General features: G+C 40.3%; 1 protein-coding gene across 1 annotated transcript in view; it reads left to right on the top strand.

Moving 5' to 3' along the window:
- AK5 (adenylate kinase 5) overlaps positions 1–16,854 on the top strand; it is a 121,874-nt gene that overhangs the window by 102,861 nt on the left and 2,159 nt on the right. Inside the window, exons 11-13 of the mRNA XM_060773755.2 lie at positions 11,706–11,869; positions 13,430–13,546; positions 16,020–16,214. Of these exons, the coding sequence (XP_060629738.2) occupies positions 11,706–11,869; positions 13,430–13,546; positions 16,020–16,214 (476 nt within the window). The remainder of the gene's footprint in view (positions 1–11,705; positions 11,870–13,429; positions 13,547–16,019; positions 16,215–16,854) is intronic.

The raw sequence follows: 16,854 nt of genomic DNA, 5'->3' as shown, positions 1-16,854 counted from the left end.
GACACATTCATTGTGATGCCTCTTTCCTTATGTGAAAGGAGTCTCAGTTTTTGAGCACAGATGGATGATGAATAAATAGACCATGTAGTTAACTGAGTTACAGGAAAGCTGTCCCTATTTGCAATGCAGAGATATATTCCTGGGAGCATATTTGCATGTTTGCTTTATTGATCGCATGCATATGTTTTGAAGGATATCTTTGGGTTTAGATCAGCACAGGATTCAGACTTAGATTGTGGACTCTTTTTTTTTTTTTTTTGCACATAGAGAAATGATTGAGAGTAGAACTAGACATTATATTCAAACACGTTTTAGCAATTCCCGACAACCCCTTTTCCATAAAAAGACAACCAGAGGGAAGGTTGCAAAGTGGAACACGTAACAGAGATCCTATCCCTTTAATTGTTGTGTAGAAGAAGGGATTTTGGTAGCGGTTACTTGTAAATATTATTAGAGTGATTTGAAGCGGAGGTGTCAGAGGTGAGTGAATGTATGTTCCTCCTACCCATTCCCACTTCTTCATTCCAGATACCTGTCTCTCATACACACTCCAGTTTCTTTTTCCTCACTGAAGTTGCTAATGCATGCTTGCCCTTCATCTCTCCTTTTGGTGTTGTGTTTATGCTGTTGAGAGGGGGAGAAGTGTTATATATATTTGCCAGTCGTGCTGCTTTCAGTCATGAGGATGACCTAACAAGGGATTAAAAATTGCATCTTGTCAATCACAAGAGCCTGAAAGGAAGTGATTTCTGAAGTTCTATCATTAATTACATTTTAAGACCCAGTTTTCCAAACCACCATCTCATAGACCTCCTATTTTGTATCTCAAGGATTGTATTTGGGTACTAAATTTATAGTACACTAGCGGTCCCCTGCCACATGTTGCTGTGGCCCAGTCTGGTGATCTGGAAAATAAAGTAATGAGAAGTGTTGGTTTCTAATATATGTAATGTCTTTATGCTTGTGGGTAAACAGTACTTCTTAATGTTTCTTTATCAGTGTTGATGTGGAGATTGTCTGGTTTGCCTACTCTGGAACATGCAACATATCATTGTCCTTCTTTAGGGGTCCCTTTAAAATCTTTGATATTGCATCTGTCATATACATATATGTGTGTGTGAATGGCTAGATGGTCCTTTGTCAGGAAGGCTTTGATTATGTTTTCTTACCCTGGTGAAGGTAGTTGGACTGGATGGCCTTAAGGCAGCATTTCTCAACCTGGGAAGTCAAGACTCCGGAGGGGAGGTCACCAGGGGGGTGTCAGAAGAGTCACCAAAGACCACCAGAAAACACAGTATTTTCTGTTGGTCATGGGGGTTCTGTGTGCCCAATTCCATCGTTGGTGGGGTTCAAAATTCTCTTGGATTGTAGGTGAACTATAAATCCCAGCAACTACAACTCCCAAATGTTAAAGTCTATTTCCCCAAAACTCCATCTGTGTTCACATTTGGGCATATTGAATATTCCTTTCAAGTTTGGTCCAGATCCCTCATTGTCTGAGTCCACAGTGTTCACAGGATGGAGGTGAACTACAATTCCAATATTTAAGGTCAATGCCCACCAAACCCTTTCAGTATTTTCTGTTGGTCATGGGAGTGTTGTGTGCCAAGTTTGGTTCAATTCCATTGTTGGTGGAGTTCAGAATGCTCTTTGATTATAGGTGAACTATAAATCCCAGCAACTACAACTCCCAAATAACAAAATCATAATTTTTTTGAGTGATGGTCACTCCTTGTGTTGTGAGACATTTTGTTGCCAAATTTGGTGTGATTTTGTTCATTTGTTCTTTTGTTTTTAAGGTACTCATTAAGCACAGAGCATTTATATATATATAGATTGTAAAGGATTTTCAGAAATGTATCTGCATCTGCAGATTCCACCTTTTCAGCTCACATTCTTCCAGAAGCAGTGGTTGTCTTTGCCTGTCTTCCTGTATTCAGATTTCACCTCCTTAGTAGCACACCATAAGAGGTATCACTTAAGGGTGTCACAGAAGCAGAGGTAGTCTTTGCCTATCTTCCTATATTCAGGCTTCGCCTCCATGGTAGCACACCACCATAAGGGGTATCAGTCAATAGATTTATCCTTCCACTTAATCACCTCATTAATAAAACCAATGGTGACACAAGCAGTGGTACATCAGATCATTTGCAGCTTAATAAGGGCCAAAGTGCAATCTAGTTGCTATGGAAGAAAACATAAATGGAGTTTAAAAAGCAGAAGTGGGCAAATACGGGTTTCCAGATGTTAAATGTCAACATTGAATATGAGTTGTGGTGAGAGTTGGTTGCTGTTCAAGCAACATTGAGAAGGCCACAATTTGCCAACTCTGGCTCCATGTTCTTCACTCCAGCAAAGGGCGCAATCATTTTTATGAACAACACCTCTTTTTGTATATGCAGACTGGCTTTTGTTCGAAGGTGAAAGTAGAGATTGAAGACTGATTACAAGCATGTTTATGCTGATAGTTAGCCTGAAAAGTTGCCTATAAAAGCAGCTAAAGATATAGATCAATCAAAACACCATCATAACACTATTAAAATGCACCAAACACACAGCATAGTATTGCAGGAAACAACATAAATCATATTAAAAACAGAGCTGAATTTGATATCAGGTATATAATTTTCTGTTGTTGACGTTTGTACGAATCTTCTGTTAACTGGGCGACAAGGACTCATTTCCCATTCTGAAGTTTTGGATTAGGTGGGATGATCATCCATATCCAGCAATAAGGTGGGATGATCATCCATATCCTTCATTGTTTAAGAAAGAACATACCTCTTTCTTTCATGTGGATTTTAATGCCACAGATTTTCAGCCGAGTTAAACCTTCGGAACAGATGCATGCTATTTATTCAGACTTTAGGAACAGTTGGAGCCTATGCTGTGCCAGGCTTAGTGCAAATAATTTATTTTCTGAGGAGCTGAATCGCAGACAAGAGGTATCCCTATTCATAGTTCAGGACTCGGCTCCCAGCGTCAGCATTACTAGAATGAGATTATATGATGCCTCCATTAACCTGTTGTTCCTTCATAAGCTACTACATTTAGCATTATCATTCGTTGAGGCTGAAACTTGCAAAGAAAACAAGGTTTCACAAGATTTCTCACATCTTACAGCTATCAGACACATTCCAAACATTATAGTCACTTTTATATTTTTACATTTAGAAACATTTCATATGTCCTATTGAAATGCAAATTAGGATTATTACAATCCAAAAAGTACATTTGCATGCAAGTGAACATTGCATGCAACATTTTGTGTTGCATCCCTATACAACAACAGTTTTAGATTTTGGATTGAGAAAGAACACATGTAAACAGTGAGCAGAGGATCATAGAAAGCTATGTCATGCCACCTGAGACCATTGGTTTATCTGAGCCAGTTTGATTTATTCTGGCTGGCAGCAGTGGATCTCCAGAGTTTTAGGCACAGAATTATTTCTCTTGCTGTATCTGAAGATGACTCGTTTTCCCTCATTGGGAAAGATGACTGGTTTGTGCCCATCCTCAAGATGACTGGTTTGTGCCCATCCTAGAACCAACGAAGCCCAACTTTGCTTAGTTTCCAAACGGAATAATTTATTCGTTTTGTAAAGGATGATTTCCCTTGCTGGAACGAATGTGCTGTATGTTTTTATCTGTGGATCACAATCCACATGGGGAGCGTAATAATATTGAAATATTTCTCCCTCTTCCCTGAGAGCATTAAAAATGAAGACAAAATACACATCAGCATTCCTGATCATAGGACCTTAGCTTCCTGTTTCCTGACTTTGTGGAGCTTGTATGATCTATATAAATACAAATATAATGTTTGTTTGTGGGATTAACATAACTCAAAAACCACTGGATGAATTTTCACCAATTTTGGACACTACACCCCTAAGAGACCAATGAGTGACCATCACTCATAAAACTACTGAAAAACACAGTGGAAGAGACTTTAAAAGCAAGAAAACAAAAATTACATTACAACACATGCACAAAACCACATATATACACAAATAGATGTATATACACACACACAAAACACAGACTGGGCCACAGCAACACGTAGCAGGGAGTGGCTAGCATAGAAATAATCTTGCAGGTTTTGAGTAGGGGGTAGATGTTGTATTTGAGTATGAGCTAGCATAGCGTAGTAGTTTGAATGTTGGATCCTGAGAAGCCATCATGATTTGGGAACCCATTGGGTCTTTCTCAGCCATAGAGGAAGGCAATAGCAAACCCCTATGAAGAAATCTCCCCTGCTCCTAAAAGCACTAATGTTTCCATAAGTTGGAAATTACTTAAAGTCACACAACAACAAGAAGCCATGATTGGGGCATCATAAATCAGAAGCAACTTGAAGGCACACAAGTATATTGCATATATACTTATCTTGTGGACATACTGTTTCAACTCTGGTATCCTCTACTTTACCTAGGGCAGCAGACTTATGTAGAAAATCCAAAATAAATTAGATGGCATACTGAATCCTGTTCAGTACAATCTGCTTGTTTTCCCAAGAGATTTGCAGGATTTTTCAGAGGCAACACTGATGGAATTGTTCCAGTAATTGATTGTGACCTCTGTAAACAGTCCACATTTCACAGGTATATAACAGGGTTGGGATGACAATAGCTTTGTAAACAAGCATCTTGGTATCCCCACAGATGTCCCGATCCTCAAACACTCCCTGCTTCATTCAGAAAAATGCTACACTTGCAGAGCTCAGGCAGTGTTGTATTTCAATGTCAATGTTGACTTTTGTGGAGAGGTGGCTGCCAAGGTGGTGGAAATGGTCAACATTTTCTAATGGTAACACCATTAAGCTGTATTTCTGGCATTGCAGAGAGATTGGCTGGTGCCTGCTAGAAGAGCACTTTGGTTTTCTCAATATTTAATGAGAGGCCGAACTTCTCATATGCTTCTGTTTTTATAGCGGCTTGTAGGTCTTCTTCTGAATGTGCAGACTATGTTGTCATCAGCATATTGGAGTTCTATAACATACAGAAAGCAAAAGTGCCTACATGCTTGGAGACATTGTGATTGCAGAAATACAAAAAGTTTAGAAAAGTGTGTGTCTCTGAAAGAAAACTCAACAACTACCTAATGAGAATGAAACACATTCAATGACCACAGTGGGGGAAAAACAAGGAATTAAAGTGAATAAGAAAGGGAGTGGAGCGGAATGAAAGGAACTAGAAATTTGGACTGGAACTTTCCAGACTGAATTGTTTTGTTACAGGTCCCATTGCTATGTAATCCTTTAACATTTCAGTGGTGCAAATAAAATCAGCAATTTTAATCTCATCTTGAAAGTACAATGCAGACTTCCTTGTGGATTGCCCAGATTGCATTGGGGACATACTCTGCAGCCAACTCCTGGCATGGAAATCTAATCACATACATCCAGTAGCAGGCAGATTCTCTGCATAGATTAAAATAATCAATACAGTAAACCACAGTACTTAGAAAGGTTTCATATCTATGAGGAGATTGGCTATTTGGTTTCTATGTTAACATGTACCCAATCTGTAGAGAACATTTTAAAATGAGTTTAGATTCCCTTTAATTTGGTGGAAAGCCCAGTTTTCTCAATGAAATCTATTTTCTATTTATACTCCAGTCTAATGAATGAGTGCTTGAAAGCAGGTCCTGCTGAGTGTCATATGGAGAAGGACAGCCTTGATTGTACTCAAATTTTATTCCAAATCAAAATCATCCCAGACGCAAGAGTAAGACAGAGTGTTACAGGATGCCCTATCGATCCCTTATTCATAAAGCAGAGGGAAGCTGCAAATTATGACCGTTTTCATGTGGACGTCAGTGTCAATCCTCTTAGAGTCAATCTGTCTTTGACTTAAAGCAGTGGTTCTCAACCGTCCTGATGCCGTGACCCCTTAATACAGTTTCTCATGTTGTGGTGACCCTCAATCATAAAATAATTTTTGTTGCTCCTTCATAACTGTAATTTTTCTAGGGATATGCAGGATTTATTTTCATTCACTGGACCAAATTTGGCTCAAATACCTGATATGCCCAAATTTTAATACTGGTGGGGTTGGTGGGATAGGTTGATTTTGTCACTTGGGAGTTGCAGTTGCTGGGATTTATAGTTATCCTACAATCAAAGAGCATTCTGAACTTCACCAACAATGGAATCGAACCAAACTACGCACACAGAACCCCCATGACCAACAGAAAATTCTGTGTTTTCTGATGGTCTTTGGGGACCCCTCTGACACTCCCTCACGCCCCCCTGGGGTCCCAACCCCCAGGTTGAGAAACACTACCTTAAAGAATGCTGAGCTCAACAGGATGAAATGGTTTATATTTTCAAACATGGAAGTCCTTTTGGTTTCTAACTTGTTTCTTCTCAAAACAATGGAAAATTGATTCTCTAACTCAAAAGTTATATTGAGTAGTAAGAAAGGTATCTGTAGGAAAGGACAATTCTACAGCACTGATGGGGCTTTTGAGCTTATTTTATCACTCAGCAGAAGTACTTTATTCCTCCTTTTTGCAAAATGCAGGTTGTCATGATTGTGAAAAAAACTGTCAAAAGAACAAAACAAAATCCTTCTATTAGATCTTGATTTTTTGACTAGCGAGCTTCTTATTTTCTATAAGAGGCGAGGCAAGTTTTCACAGTCATGCGTTATAAAAAAGACAAGCAGTGGGTGGCAATTAGCAATCTCCTCTCCATTGGTCCCCAGTTCTTGTTTGAGCACTTGCGGTTTATGGCTTTCTATTACAATGTAAGTGTTAAAAACAGGAAAGAGACATTATCAGCCACCCCAACCCAGGTACATACAACAATTTCTCAGAAAATCTTTGGGAGTGAGTGTATATCTTATTGTTCTCACATAAAAGCACCCTAACCCTAATCTTGCCACTTGCTAGCCATAATATGAAATAATTGCCATCAGAATAAACTGTTTCTTCAGAAATGAGTTTGGTGGGGTTGCCTTTGAAGACGGCTCGGAAGCTCCAAGTAGTCCAACGTTCGGCAGCCAGGAGCGGAGCGCAGGGAGCATACCACTCCTCTGCTGCACCAACTCCACTGGCTGCCGATCTGCTACCGGGCTCAATTCAAAGTGCTGGCGTTGGCCTTTAAAGCCCTAAACGGTTCTTGCCCAAGCTACCTATCCGAACGTATCTCTGCCTATCAGCCCGCCAGGACCCTAAGATCTTCTGGGGAGGCCCTGCTCTCTATCCCACCTGCTTCACAGGTGCGGCTGGCGGGGACGAGAGACAGGGCCTTTTCTGTGGTGGCCCCTCGGCTGTGGAACGCCCTTCCCATGGAGGTAAGATCAGCCCCCTCGCTAATGGTGTTCCGAAGAAGATTAAAAACTTGGATGTTTGAACAGGCATTTGGTTAATCAGTGCAATGAATGTGACGATTACAGGAATGGAAATATGGACGACGAATTTGGATCACGACTCTAGTTATGAGATGCATTGTGTTGTTACTGTTGTGTAATATTGTATATTGTGCTTTTATGGTTTTAAATTGTATATCGTTGATTGATTTTACCCTTGTTGTAAACCGCGTTGAGTCGCCGGTTAGGCTGAGAAACTGCGGTATACAAGTAAAGTAAATAAATAAATAAATAAATTACAGTTTTACAAACCCAATGGACAAGTGGTTTGTTTAGCTTGACTACAATGAGCTAGTATTTCCAGCTGAGAAAGAATTCAGTGGACCTCCAGATGTTGTTGAACTCCAGCTCCCAGCATTCCTTGCTATTAGCTAGGATGGTTAGCACTCCAGGAAGTTTCAGTCCATTAACATCTGCAAGGTCTAATCATTCCCACCCCAGTTTCCATCCTAGTGCCATCAATCCAGTTTAATAATAATAATAATAATAATAATAATAGCCATTAAAAATAATAATGAAATTCAATAATAAGAATAAGAATAAGAATAATACCATTGATCATATCCTCAGCTGCTACAAGAAAATTGCACAGATGCACAACAATGTGACCCAAATGATTCATTGGAACTTATGTCACAAGTACCACCTGCAAGTAGTAAAGACCTGGTGGGATCATAAACCTGTAAAGGTAGTGAAAAATGAACATGTAAAAATCCTATGAGACTTTCTAATCCAGACTGACAAAGTTTTGGAACACAATACACCAGACATCACGATTGTGGAAAAGAAAAAAGTTTGGATTATTGATGTCGCCATACCAGGTGACAGTCACATTGACAAAAAGCAACAAGAACAACTCAGCCATTATCAGGACCTCAAAGTCTAACTGCAAATGCTCTGGCATAAACCAGTGCAGGTGATTCCAGTGATAATCGACACACTGGGTGCCGTGCCAAAAGATCTCAGCTAGCATTTCAAAACAATAAACATTGACAAAATCACAATCAATCAACTGCAAAAGGCCACCTTACTTGAATCTGCACGCATCATTCAAAAATATACCACACAGTCCTAAACGCTTGGGAAGTATTCGACTTGTGATTTTGTGATACGAAATCCAGCATATATATCTCGTTTGCTGTGACATACTGTGTTTTTATGTCATTAAAATAATAATAATAATAATAATAATAATAATAATGATACAACTTTATTTGTATCCCATCACCATCTCCCCAAAGGGACTCGGGCAGCTCACTAGAGCACTCAATAGTGCAACAACACACAAAATATAAAATATAGTAGGTACATGAGCATATAAATCTAAACAATAAAAATTTACACACAAAATTTATATCAAATAATCTATAAAACCCCTACTGATTGAAAATTTATTCAGTAAAATGCAACAAAAGCTGCAGATGTAAACAAGCTGTATACAATATCAGTCCTATAAAGTGCTAAAGTGAAACAATCACCAAGTCTTCGAATGTAATGATTAAGATATTAGACAAGGTCAAAGGCTTGTTTAAAAAGTCATGTTTTCAGATGTGTCCGAAAGACTTTGAGAGTGGGGGGCACTATAGGGAGGGCATTCCAAAGCCAGGGGAGCACCACCGAGAAGACTCTCTGTCTCGTCCCCACCAACCATGCTTGAGATGGAAGTGGGACTGAGAGGAGGGCTTCCTCGGCAGATCTTAGTGCCCACGCCACTTCATAGAAGGAGGTGCAGTCTTGAAGATAGGTTGGACCCAAATTGTATAGGGCATTGTAGGTAATAACCTGCACTTTGAATTGGGCCCAGAAACTTGTGGTATCCTCCCTATAGCTAACCCCAGTTAGTAATCTGGGGTTAGGTTATTGATTTTAAAAATCCTTTTCTATTCCAAATGCTTACTATAAAACCATTTATCCCTCCCTCACTCTTTCTGCCTCTGAACAGTCTGCCAGCAGTAGACTCTTGAGACACATTTATAGCAGTGCAACCTGAACTCAGTGATTAATAGTTGTTCATGGCAGCTTATACAGCCATGTTTCAATGCCAAATATGCTTACGAGAGTTCTGAGTCAGCCTTCACATGCAAACCAGAGTCATTCACTCTGGGATAAGACTAGTGGTTAATCCTAACCAGAATAGATCCACTCAATCAGTGGCACTTGATACCATAAGTCACCACTCGTGTAAGTTCTGTTGATGCAATGGATTCAGGCCTTGGAAGACACAAACATCTTGGGTTGAGAAGATGGGAACAAACAGGCAAAAAAATAATGAACTCGTAGTTATCTAATTTATAAAACTGTTTGCCTGGAAATAGGTCTTTGTTTGCCACAGGTCAGTGGCTACAGGGAAGTCCCCAGACTACAAACAATATAGATTCTGTAGATTAGTTCTTAAATTGAATTTTTAGATAAATTGTAAGTAGATACATTTTTAAGTGTAACTCCACCAATTTTTTTTTTTTAAAAATGGAATAGCATAGGCAGGCCCATAGCCAGGATTTTGATTTGGGGGGTGGGGGGGCTGAGTCTGAGTGAGAGAGGTTCTACTCTAGCAAACCTTTTGTATCGTTATCCAAGTACCCCCATTCATAACTTCATTTTAACGTAGAAGAACTGTTTAACAACAACAACAACAACAACAACAGGACATTGAACCAAGCTAACGCTGGATCTGGACCAAACTTGGCACATAGGGTCAATGTGCCCAACAGTGCATACAGGCAGGGATTGGGGAATGATTGCCCTTTTCAAATGGTAGCTGTTGTTTACCTGGATCCAGAAAGCACTGAAGGCAGCCAACATCGTATCTGGACCAAACATGGCCAACTGTGCATACAGGACAGACGGGGATTGGGGGGTGATTGACCTTGGATCTGGGAGTTGCAGTGCATTGAACCAAGGCATTGAACCAAGGATCCAGAGAGTCCCAGAAGGCAGCCGACAGGCTCGACGCACTTCACTCCTCGCCATGAGTGTGGCAAGACTTCAATGCACAGGCGCAAAGGCCTGCCAAGTGCATGGGCGTGAAGGCCTATTGCGGCCTCCAAATGGTCTGGTGTGGTGGCTTCCTCTTTGGTGCCTGGGCTGTCGGCGCACTCCCCTTCCTCTCCCGGCACCGAAGGCTGAAACCAGGGACACCAAAAAGCAAAGAAAGTGCGCCAAGGGCCCAGGCGCGGACAAGGACGCCACCGTGCCACGTACCAGTAAGGCCTTCTTGCGGACCACCCTGAGAATTTTGGAGAGGGGGCTGAAGCACCTTAAGCCCCCCCCCCCTCCCGGCTACATGCCTGAGCATAGGGAAGGGAGAGCATCTTGGTGGTGTTTGTTTTGCTGCCTGTGCCCATTCAGAAGATTTCACCTCACTTTCTGTTCCTATGACAATTGGATTTTGAAAATTTTGGATTGTTATGGAGACAAGGATTGGTGATAAAGTTTCAGTGGAGACCTTTTCCCCACAACAACTCTTACAGGAATCAATTTCCTGTGAGACTATTAAGAAGAAGATGAAGACTGGAGGGGAAAATAAATACTAACTCCCCATGGAATGGACCGGAAGACAAATTCCTAACCCCCAACTTTTTTTTTGTCCTTTCTCCTAACTTTTTCTTCTTCCTCCCTCCCTCCCTCATTCCCACCCCAACCAGCCGCTATCCTTTTTAATATTCTGTGTCAAAAATTCTTGCAATAAAGATGATTTAAAAAAAAAAGGAGTCACTTTCCCTTCATAGAGTAGATTTTCTCTCATTTCCTGTTGTCCTTTCCCCCATTTGTATCTAGGAGTCGAATGTAAGTTGGATGTTTCTAACTCAGGGACTGCCTGTATTTGAAAGCTCATGTTAAAGTCTATTGATTTGATACAGCTATGTCTTCCAAAAAGCATCTATTTTTTCAATCATGCCATCTCCCGACAGAAGAATTTCTAAAGCACTGGTGAGCAGGGTGGGACTGCTGCAGGGTCACAGTTGTGCCACATCATGCCTTGTTAATGGGAGGGGGCTGGATATGTCATTGCTCACTACCTCATTCTACAGAACCTCAGAAATTCAGGGAAATGTGTGGCTTAAAAGGTAGGTTAGGGTGTGTGCGTGTGTGTGCGTGCGCGTGCTTTGGGTTGTTTCAATGTCCATTCATTCCTCCAAAAAAGAAAACGCATACAATTTGGGAATGTTTCAATAAGAATAACCCAGCAAATGAAACCTAACATTCAAGGTTTGATAAACCAAGAAGAGTTCCCTTGCACTTTCATCATCAATTTCACTGATTTTCATTCTATTCTTTGCACGTATGCTGAACTGCTTTATCTGACTCTGTTTGTTCTTAACTCTGAAGGTGGCCCAGGCTCTGGCAAAGGAACACAGTGTGAGAAATTAGCACAGAAATATGGATTCACACATCTGTCCACAGAAGAGCTCATCCAGCGTGAAATGTCATCATTAGCAGAAAGGAGTAAGATTCTCAAAGATGCCATGGAAACTGGCAAGCTGGTACCAGGGGTAAGTGGTTGTGATATGGTATTACTTCAGTCCTTTGACACACTTTTTTCCCTTTATGAACATCTCTAATAATGGGGCGTCTCTTAGAATTGCAGGTGTATCTTATGTATTTTTATTAGTGGTGGTACTGAAATTAGAGTTTATCTTACAATCAATTGTGTCTTACAATTGAAGAAAGATGATAGTAACGTCTGCTCATCACAAGTGAGTATGGAAGCAGAGAAGATGCAGGTGGGAAAGGTTGGGAAAGGATAGTTCAGTTCCTATTACCATCTTTTTGAAAGAGAATAACTCTGGGAAACTGGACAAGTCTGTCTCCACATTGAAAAGATTGAGCTCAACTAGGGGAAAATAACAGGAACCTTCATGACATGTTAAGCATAGCCACTTTTAAGGCATAGAATTATTTGTTGTAATCACACAGGTTGCTTTGAAGGCTCTCCCAGGCCCTTTCTGCACTGCCCAGGTTATTAAATCAGATAATTCACATCTGCTTTGAGTTGGATCAAAGTCTACTTTGCCATATAACCCAGTTCAAGGCAGATAATCTGGATTTTATGTCAGTGTAGAAAGGTGCACCAGACCACCATTATTTTACTAGGTCCTCAATCAGTGGGGAAATAATTCACCCTCAGATTTTGACTTCAAGAACTGAGTCATTTTGTCACAAACCAAGAGGAACAGTGCATTGGTTAAAGAATGTGGTAGAGGCTCCTTCTTTGGAGGCTTTTAAACAGAGGCTGGATGGCCATCTGTCAGGGGTGCTTTGAATGCGATTTTCCTGCTTCTTGGCAGGGGGTTGGACTGGGTGGCCCACGAGATCTCTTCCAACTCTAGGATTCTATGATTCTATGAATGTATAAGCTCACATTGCTGTGAATCAATGGGCTTTACAACACATGTACAAAAGTTTCAGTTTCTCATGATCTGCTATTCCCTGAAAAATAACCAATAAAAATATTCTTGTAATAATCAACAATGGTGTGATCATGGAGGTTGCAACTGTTATGTTATTTTTGGAATTTGTTTGTTGTTGGGCATTAAATTGCTGCCGGTTGTGAGGCCACCCTGAGTTTCCCTCAGGGTAAAAAGGGTGGGATATAATTATGGGAAATAAATAAAATAAATGCAAACAATGCAGACTTACTAAAAGAAGATAACAGAGCCACTGGGAATTGCTGTAGCTAATATATCTGAATCAGAAAAAAATCTTTTTCTTTTTTGTCTGAAGTAGGCAAGTAAACGGGCGCTCTGAATAGAGACTCGTGACTCTATTTACATGTTTGAGATGAACATTTCTAAACAAGCTATAGTTCTCTAGCTGACACTAAGATTGTCACCTTTTAATATTTTTTTACCTGTAAAAATGTTTGGGCTGAGGAGCCACAGTTTGAGGAACTTTGGCGCAACTTCAGAATATAAAGACATAAACACTGTGGATGTGTTCGAAGACATGCCATGGTGTGTGTATGTGTGTAGCTGAGGCTGTGTGATCTATGTCTGTTTCTGAAGCACATGTTTCAGAGAGATCTCTAAACAAAATTATATGTTTCATTTAAGGATATTATTCTGGAGCTCCTAAAGGAAGCCGTCCTTGCTAATATGGGAGACACAACAGGATTTCTGATAGATGGTTTTCCCCAGGAGATGAAGCAAGCAGAAGAGTTTGAGAGCCAGGTAAGCATGAGCATAATGGAGAAAGAAGAGCTTAGCCTTTCTTTTAATGGGAAGAAATTACAGGTTTGATGTTTTGGCTTCTCTACCAAGGGCTTGAAAAGTTTGAAACTCCGGAGAGTGACTGCCCTTCAACCCAATGCTATTCAAATGTTTTGAACCACAAAACCCATCAGTCCCGACCTTTGGCCATGCTGATGGGGTCATGGAAGTTGTACTATAAAACATTCAGAAGGTGCAGGTAGATCAGTGGTCTGACACAGTTGTGGCAGCTTCCTGTCTTCCACTTCAGGAACTTCATTTTCATCTGTCTTTGATTTGTCAGTTTACATTAAGGCAGTGGTTCTCAACCTGTGGGTCCCCAGGTGTTTTGTCCTGCAACTCCCAGAAATTCCAGCCAGTTTACCACCTGTTAGGATTTCTGGGAGTTGAAGGCCAAAACATCTGGGGACCCCAGGTTGAGAACCACTGCATTAGGATATCCTCTGTTCGTGAGCTTGCGATCAGGGTAGATTCAAATGTACACAATACTGAACATTTGAATCTTCAGTGGAGAGCACCAGACACCTTCTTCTGTCTTCAGGATGGCGGGGTTCTTTTGAGAGGCAGAAATGTTTGGCTATGAGGCTTTCCACCTCCACTGCTGCACTATGCCATTTTTAATAGGGGCCTACTTCATAAGCCTTGCTTTGTGATGTAATGTTTGTATTGTTTAAAATGCCAGAGTAGTATGGAAGTGGCTGCAGGCGCCAACCACCAAGTATGCCCTGTTCTTGACTCCCTTGATATCAGGAACCCATCATCCTTCTGCTACTGCCTTGGGTCTCAAATATTTTTTGTGGGTTTTTTTTTGTATCTGCCGAGTCCTGTACAGTTTTTTCCACCCATGCTTTTAATAACTGCATGCAAAACAGAGCTAATAAAGTGATGCTTTTCTCAGCATGCAGATCCTCAACATGAAAACCTTCACTTTCCAGTTTAATGCTTTTACTTTGATTCACTGCATGGGGAGCTATAGGAGATAAGCAGTTGTAACACATAAAATATCAATTTAGGAACGCACAAACTGTTGGAATGAAGGGCAAGTCTATAAATATTTTACTTTTAAAAATGAACAGAGCAAATGCTCATGTGGCTGGATATAATTCAAAAGCTCAGTGGCAAAGTCTGCTTTTTGAATATAATTCAATTATATCTGCTGTTTGATTTACATTTAGCCTAGATTGAATTCCTTTTTATGCAACAGTGGCCTTTTCCACTGTGGTCTCTATTTATTGTGCCCACAGCAGAAATCAGAATTCATTGCACAAATTCAGGTTTTGTCCCCCCCCCCCCTTTCTACAATTCTCCAAATGTCCCTTCCTCAAGATGGTTTCAAAGATGACCACATTTTGGTTCAGCCTGACATTTGTGTGATCATTCCACATATAATGTCAGTTGCCTCCTGGTTAAGAACCTTCCTAAAGTGGTTTTGAATAAAAAATACATCAGGCTTCATTCTGTCTGTGGTTTCATCAGAATTTAGAATAGTGAGTTTTTAAAATGAAGTTTTGAAAGTCAGCTTGACATAGAGTGTATTACAGTAAGCCAATCAGATGACAGCCAAGGCATGTGTTCTCCAAAAATGGTTTAAGTGGCACAGTGTCTAACTATGGAAAGCTATACCTGGATATTCAAGCTCAGGGCTGAGTTCAGGAGTACATACCCAGGCCACAAACTTATGTCTTCAAGAGGAAGGCACAGGCTGAATCCTTATTCTCTGATCTGCCTTTTGAATTACAAAGATATCTCGCTGCTATTTTCCTGAAACAGAAATTCATTGTCAAATTGAAGCAGTGCCACCTATGGTTACAATTGAATAATGGTATATTTTTTCTCTAATCTACTTAAAAATTAGGAAAGGCTTTCACAGAAAAATAGCTTTCTTCATTTGAGAGCTGTAGCATGCTAGCTTTGCCTCAGGATGACTTGGCAATGTCAACAAAGCATGAACATCCAGAACCATTTTTGATTATCTTTTAAAGCTTGTGGTTAAAAAGAGAAATCCCTTGTGCAAATCACATTACCATTAAAGGTCATAACTACACAAAGGAAGGTATATTCAGAAGGTATATACACTGAAGATATTAAAATCTGTGTGAGCAGAAATCCAGTTAATGTCCCTGCAGAATTACGAAGCTCATTGGATTGATCTTGAGCCAAGCACTATCAGCCTGATCTGCTTCAGTGTCACTGTGAAAATAAAATGTGGAGAGAAAGATCAGATATTTAAGGGTGAAGATGACTATACTGCCACCCTCTTGGGCCAAAAAAAAACCCCCAGCTCACATCCTGAGGAAAGATTTCTACACAAAAGCGGGCAGCAAACCGCTCCAAAATGAATCCCATAAGACAAATACTGAATTTTTGTCAGCAAAATAGAGACATTCACCTTGAAACCTTTCTCACTGACACAAGCACATTTTGATTTCTACAGGTTGGGGAGCCATCCCTAATGTTGTGCATGGACTGTTCATCTAAAACGATGAGCAGTCGTCTTCTGAAAAGAAGTCAAAGCAGCCAGTGCCTTGATGATGATGATGCTGAAGCCACCATGAAGCTCATTGAAACGTACTACCAGTCAGCTGAGCCAGTGATCATGTATTATGAAAACAGAATTCCACTGTTCAAGGTAAGGTGCTCCAAGCTTTCAGACTGGACCAAAGGTTCTTTTCTTCCCTCGCTGAAAATACATTCCAGAAACTGAAAGATAGTGCAGGTATGCCAAAAAACCTTTTAACATGGCGTGTTTTCTCATGAATTTCTGGCAATATGAATTTGGTGTTACTTAACTAAAAGCAAACGTAAGGCAGTAAACCACAAATGTCCACAAGCTGGAACATTGAGATGGTTTGATCTTATAGTTAGAAACAGGTAACATTCATACGATCCAAGTAGGATTGTCACCCAATTGAAGACTTCTTAATCAAATATATTTTTGTCACTCAATTAGAGCTACATGAGATTGTTTTGAGGAAAAACAAAGCTGTAAAACAGGGGGGCAGATTTCTACATTGACTTGCAGAGAAAATGCAATTTTACAGTTTGTATTAGCTTCCCAATAAGGGCTATTTACTGCCAATGGAAAGGTGTTGGTATTAGGGCTGTCCACAACAGATTGTGACTTACTATATTTGTGAGCATGAATCTGCTGCCAGGATAAGGAATCAAAGAAGTCCAAGGACTATTTTACTAAAGTACTATGCCTAAGCCTAGCAGTGATATTGAGCAAACGTTCTTTCTTTTGTTACTGAGGCGGAAAGAAAAGAACT

This window comes from Anolis sagrei, chromosome 4 (genome assembly GCF_037176765.1).
Source record: "Anolis sagrei isolate rAnoSag1 chromosome 4, rAnoSag1.mat, whole genome shotgun sequence".
Lineage (NCBI taxonomy): Eukaryota > Metazoa > Chordata > Lepidosauria > Squamata > Dactyloidae > Anolis > Anolis sagrei.
The sequence above is the reverse complement of the archived record's forward strand: the minus strand, read 5'-3'. Positions and strand labels throughout refer to the sequence as shown.